At 34.9% G+C, this 6487-nt stretch overlaps 1 protein-coding gene across 1 annotated transcript; it reads right to left on the bottom strand.

The window, feature by feature from the left end:
* Positions 1-4897: 4897 nt before the first annotated feature.
* Positions 4898-5712, bottom strand: LOC113509150 (signal recognition particle 9 kDa protein). Its single transcript, XM_026892456.3, has 2 exons — positions 5334-5712; positions 4898-5017 (listed from the first exon to the last, which is right to left on the bottom strand). Exons 1-2 carry the CDS (start codon positions 5472-5474, stop codon positions 4925-4927), a joined length of 234 nt encoding a protein of 77 aa, XP_026748257.1. The 5' UTR covers positions 5475-5712; the 3' UTR covers positions 4898-4924.
* Positions 5713-6487: the final 775 nt, after the last annotated feature.

The following is a 6487-nucleotide window of genomic DNA, read 5'->3' as shown; positions in this document are numbered from 1 at the left end:
TTTCTACAGAATTTATCATGGGGAGTGCTCTGAGGAATTCTTCGGATTGATACCTGCTGCTGATTTTCACCACCGAACAACCCGCCATAATCTAAAATTTCATTCCAACCATCTGGACGAGTGACGGTCTACCACCGTGCATTTTTCAAGAAACTTTCTTCCACGCACAACAACTCTTTGAAATCAACATCAAGCAGCAGTATTTCCGAATCGATATATCATAACCTTTAAAAAAAGAGCATATTGTGTTTGCATGACTGTGTTTCGATTTAAAGGGTGGGATATGGCGTGAATTTACAGGGTACAGAGGAATAACACCTGAGTCCTTAGGAATGGCAACGCATGGGGAGTATCATGGGCGAAACAGTATACTCTGTTATGTCCATGGTACTGCTCATATCTATAGGCGACGGTTACCACTTTCCATCAGGTGGGCCGTTAGCTTGTTCGCCATTTTAAGTTGTATAAAAAAAAATCTTTTTAAAAGGCCGGCAACATACCTGCTATGCCGTTGGTGTTGTGGGTGATCATGGGCAGCGGTATTTACTTACCATCAGGTGAGCCGCATGCTCGTTTGCCCTCCTATGTAATATATATATACACATCAAAAAAGTCTAAGCAACATACAAATTTCAATTTTACAATGTGTTTTCGCATTAAATTTTTAGTATTTTCTTATTTATATTTTAATGCTTTTTTGATATTAAACAACATTTTTTTTAATAATCTTAATTAACAATAATTACGAGTAAGTACTGTATGTACGTAGTACAAAGTAAGGTGCCTAATCAACTAAACTTAAACTAAAATTAAATGGTTGTACAAAAATTGCATAAATTAATACAAAGTGTGGCCTCCTCTGTTATGAAGAACTTGCTGGCACCGATTATTCATAGAATCGATGAAACTGTTAATGTTATCCTGCGGCAATTGCTCCCAATGAAATTTTAGTAATTTCATCAGTTGTTGTGTTGTTATCATTCCATCCAAGTCCTTTAAAACACGTCTCTGGAGCATGTCCCATGCATGCTCGATGCGGTTGAGGTCTGGCGATTGTGCAGGCCAAGGCAATACCAGGACGTTTTCCCTTGTCGAGTACTCCCGTGTGTGCAAAGCTATATGCGAATGCGCATTGTCATGCATCAACGTGAAATCGGAGCCAAGCGTTTGTGCGAATGGACGGACATAAGGTCTTAGAACATCCTCAACGTTATTTACAGCGTTCATATTACCATTTACAAAAACGAGCTCAGTTCGTCTGTTCTTCATAATACCCGCCCATAACTGTTGAGCCGTTATATGGATGCACTTCCTGAACGCACCTCAGTGTTTCAGTTTTTCCAGGACGGTACACTTTTACCCTTTTAATATCAGGTTTGGAAACCAAATCAAGACTCATTGCAAAATAAAATTTTATCCCATTGTTCCCGGGTTTATGTAACGTGTTCCCTATACCATTCATTTCAACGAGCGCGATTCCCGTGACGTATCGGTGGGCACCTAATTGGCCGTCGTGCTCGTAGGCCATACTCATACAGTCGATTTCGCAGTTTAGCTGCTGACAACAATACCACTTGAATTTTGTAGCCTTAAAACTATCTCTCGGGTGATTAACATCGGCTGGCGTCTTGCAGTCAGTTGTATTTATCGATCTTGCCGCGTGGTTGTACACCATCCTCGACCTGGGTGCTGCTCAGCAGGATATCCCGTGTTAGTATAACACTGATGAAGACGGCAAATAACGCTTCTGTTAACACCAAAATACCGAGATACCCGATTAACTTCTTACCGCTTGCAACATCTCTACAGCTCTTTAAATTTCATCTGCGTTTAAATGACATCGCTCTATGACGTAAAAAATGTCTCAAAATCCAAATTTGTTAAAAACTTTTTTCAAATTATTGTTTAAATCATAAAATTGATACAGAATACTAAATTTTAATAAGCAAAGAAAACGTTATAAAATTCGAACAAATGCATTCGCTTTTGAATTTGTGAAAAAAAAAAACAAATGTTAGATACTAAATTTTTTTTACAACCAGCCAGTATGCCTTCTAAATCAAATAAGTTTACATAAGTATTACCTACTTTGTAAGAAATGATATAATAATTGATTAATAATTTGAAATAGTATGTGTTGTTTAGACTTTTTTGATGTGTGTATATATGACATGATTTGCGTTTTTACTATCAAACTAAAGAATAACTAACCCTATTCGTTCCATTTTGAACATTAGGCTGGCCAACATAACGGGAAAAAAGGAGCATTTTTGTTTATATTGGTAAAATATTCGTGACGGTAAAATGACTTCATTTTACATAGCTTGTATGAAATGGTTATACTCCCCCCTGGTTAAAATCTTTGAGGATAATAATGGAATTGTAACCCTTTCTACGCGGGGGGAAAGGATTGTTAGTAATGGAGACTGAGAATCCCATTGCTAACAATATACCCAACTATGTCAACCTCCTCGCGGTTCCCCCTGGAAATTATCATGGTTAATTCCAGATGAATTCTCCATGATGGGCTAACAGGCCTGTATTCATTCTCATCGATCACCCTTCACTGATCCGCCAGCGTATCCCGTTAGCGCAAGCGGGTTACCATTCCATTTTCACCCATGAAAAAAACCATTCTACGTTATCAGTATACACTGGCTGGTGGTATACTAGTAAGAGATAATAGGTGAGGATAAAGCAGGTCAGTTGGCTCATCGTAACGAATTCAACAATAAATCAATCACGATGGTTTTCAGGAGGAACCACGAGGATGACGACCTTATAGGATATACCGTTAGCAATAGGGTTGCTAATCTTCATTACTTACAATCCCTTTTTCCTCCAGTAGGTAGTACTAAAACAGGTTTCATATTTAAATATGGAATGCTTTTAAAATCGAATAGTAAAAATAGGCATTCCATATTTAAATATGAAATTATAAAATTTTTATAATTTCCACTATTTCTTATTGCTAGGAATATATCTTGTCAGATTGACCTCCATGCAGCCCGCATCTAACAAGATATTTTTTTACTTATACTTTGGAAAACATTGTTGTAATTCTTACTGAAATCGCCACAATGGACCAACTGATTTGACTTCATTCTCATTGTTCTATCCTCTACTGGTGCTCCGCCATTATATACAGTTTGGATAGACAAACACATAATTCTTAGGTCTTAAATTTCTTCAAATTAATAAATTTGAGTTATAGTGGGGTTGTTTCTGAGGTGCCATTTGTCTAAACCTATCTCTAAAATTAATATTTCAATATGACATCACAGTAAAATTTTTAAAGATCAATTCCAGTAGATTAAATTAAAAAAATATTATAAATTTAGCTTATTAATTGTCTATAAAATTTGCAAAATTAAGATTAAAATATTAGATTAACAGATATGTTTATAGAACTGATACTTCAGAAGTGACTAGGGTTGCCAACCCTCCCGGAATGCCCAGGAGACTCCAGTAATAATGATTAACCTCCAGACATCCTGAAGTGCAATAATTTCTTCGGTTTTTCTAAAAATTACCTAATAATTAAGTGCACCCATTGCTAATCACTCGCTTCATGAAAAAAAAATCAGTAGATTTACACTGGGTTGACTTATTTAAGAAATCTAAAGTCAGAAATTACTGTCTTGATTTGAAAAAATTGGTTATGTTTGTTCTTACCATTCCTGTCATTAATGCTTCATGCGAGCACATATTCAGCATGATAGAGCAAGGAAAGAAACCAAAGGAGTATTTCTGTAGTAAAAGCTATGTTACAAGTACTAACAAACTTCAATTTAACATGAATACATTTTTATGATTTCAAAAATAAAATATAAATTTTAAAATTAATTAATGATTGTCTTTGAAATACTCCACCCCTCTTAGATAAAATTCTTAACCATAAAATTTTTCCAGGTTTCATTTTTTTAAATATGATAATGAAATGTTAACCCCACACACGCCATCCTTGTATATCAGCAGGGCACCAGTGAAGGATGACAGATGAGGATGAAGTCGGTAAGTAGGACTTAGCCCATTGTGACGAATTCAACAAGAATTGTTTATGATGGTTTCCAGGAAGAACCACATGGAAGTTGACCTAATAAGACACATTGCTACGAATGGGGTTGTCAAACTCCATTGCTAACAATCCCTTTCCCCCAGGTTGGTCCTTTCAAGAGTTGGCAACCCTTTTTTTTTTTACGTCAGGAAAAATGCATCATGAAGACCCACACAGCTTAGGTAGGTGTGGGTACTGCCGGACTCCTACCGGATAAATAACCTGACGATATACCTTCTATCTCATAATAACGACGGTTCCGCGGGTTCCCACTTTGAAGTCTACTGAGACACCACCAGAGACCCATCGAAGGGTGACTCCCTATAGGCGCGCAAGGTATATGCTGCACGCCCACTCTCGGTCTCCATTCCTCCCATGATGGGCTTTGGATGTAGAGTTGACAACCCTATAACAACCCAACCAAGGGTAAGGGAGGTTAGTCCTCGTTGCTATCAATGTACCCTATCAAGTCGACCTCCACGCAGTTCCCCCTGCAAATTATTGTGATTGATTTATAGTTGAATTCGTCATAATAACCGGCCTTTTCATCCTCACTTATCATCTCTTACTGGTATTTTGCCAGTGTATACTAATAGCACAGGCAGGGTTCAATGCCATTTTCACCCATTAAAAAAAAACCATACCAACCTAACCCCAGTGACCCCATACTCTGAGAAATAATGATGATGGTGCTAACAATGGTGATGAGTTCCTAATATTAACAATTCATTCTATTCACCTGCAGATGTTAACAAGAATACTTATGACATTAGGTACTTACATTTATATCAATTATTATTATTAGTACTTATAGAAATGATTTAAAATAAAATTAGTATCTTATAAAATAATTTTATTTTACTTAATCTATTCATCAGAAGCCATATGCCTCATCAGGTTTGTTATAAATTTATCAATTTTCCGCACATCTTGCTGCACTTCTGTTTTATATTGCAAACACTGAAATAAAAAAAAACATTAATCTTTTGAGGTAATATGTCATAGGTACTTAAATAAACCTTTGAATTGAGTATTTAAACACTGAATAGAATTTTAAATTGAAAGAATTTTCACACCATGTGAGAATGTAAATCACCTTATGAGAATACATAAATGTATTTCTGAAACATACCTGACATGAAGACAGAATTTTAAATTTTAGTTAAGATTAATATATTTACAATCCGATTATGAAATACAAGAGAGGCTATTACAAAGAATAGTAGTAATCTAAGTAGTGTTTTATTTAGAAATAGCTATTTTAATCGTATATTACCTTTTTATTGTCTGTAATTTTAACCAAAAATACTCCTTTTGAATGCGAGTATTTAGTACTGTAGCGAGTATTGAGCGGATCCCGTAAGTACAACATTTCTGCAGACTTTTCAAATTCTTCCCAGTTAGGTATAAATGTCATAATTAAAATTTTATGATCAACTTAACAAAAAACAAAATCTTGTATTGAATTTTATTAATAAGGTAATTATTGCTACTGAGCATTTGATTAATTAATACCTATATTTTCACCTGTTTCTAGTAAATGATTTTTATGAAAGTTAATTCGTAATTTAATTTGACCGACAGATGAATGACGTTAAAATATTCCCTTCCACGAACCAATCCAAGAAATAATCATTCCATTAAGGAATGGCACTCCCCTTCATATTGACGAAGGTGAAAAATGAATCTATGGAACTAGTTTTTTTTTTTTAATATTTGATAATGGATTGGTAAGACCGCCTGTGCTATCGGTATACACTGGCGGGACACCAGTGAGATATAATAGGTAAGAGTGTAGCAGATTAATTGGCCCGTGATGAATTTAACAACAAATCAATCACAATGGCTTTCCGGGGAAACCACGTGAAGTTCAACCTGACGGTATATTACTAGCAATGGGACTAGTAGTCGATAATACAATATTAAACGATGACTAAAAGTATGGTCACGATAAAATAAATGAATATTCTAGGCATTGGCGAGACAATAATTTTAATATATAATTATTGATATAAACCGAATATAGAATAATTTTATAATGACAGTGACTATAAGTTAAATATCCATTGTCGAATGCCGTATCGGTTATAATATAATATGATATCCATATAACTATTATATAACATAAATCTATCATAAACCAACCTATTCATTGCATAGCGTAAAATTCAATGAACAAAAAAAATCCAAACTCAATGAACAAGTTGCACATATTATATTTAAACACTTTTTTTCTTAAAGTAACCCTAGCCTGTTTTCTTGACTTTGACTGTTACAGCCTATTCCATGTTCTGTCATATTTGACTTTACCGTAGATTGAGAACAATTACCTACAATTTTTTTTTAATGGATGCAAATGTAATCGTAAGCTCTCCTACATTATTGATATAAACCGACAAAGTACCAATGGAAGATGATAGATGAGAATAA

Source organism: Galleria mellonella, unplaced genomic scaffold, assembly GCF_026898425.1.
Source record: "Galleria mellonella isolate WM207_F2 unplaced genomic scaffold, CSIRO_AGI_GalMel_v1 utg90, whole genome shotgun sequence".
Lineage (NCBI taxonomy): Eukaryota > Metazoa > Arthropoda > Insecta > Lepidoptera > Pyralidae > Galleria > Galleria mellonella.
The sequence above is the reverse complement of the archived record's forward strand: the minus strand, read 5'-3'. Positions and strand labels throughout refer to the sequence as shown.

Excerpts from the sequence above, each read along its gene's own strand:
- LOC113509150 (XM_026892456.3), bottom strand. The coding sequence starts at position 5,474 with ATGACATTTATACCTAACTGGGAAGAATTTGAAAAGTCTGCAGAAATG. Across the intron at positions 5,018-5,333 it reads AAATTACAGACAATAAAAAG|TGTTTGCAATATAAAACAGA; the intron begins GTAATATACGAT and ends TTTTTATTTCAG.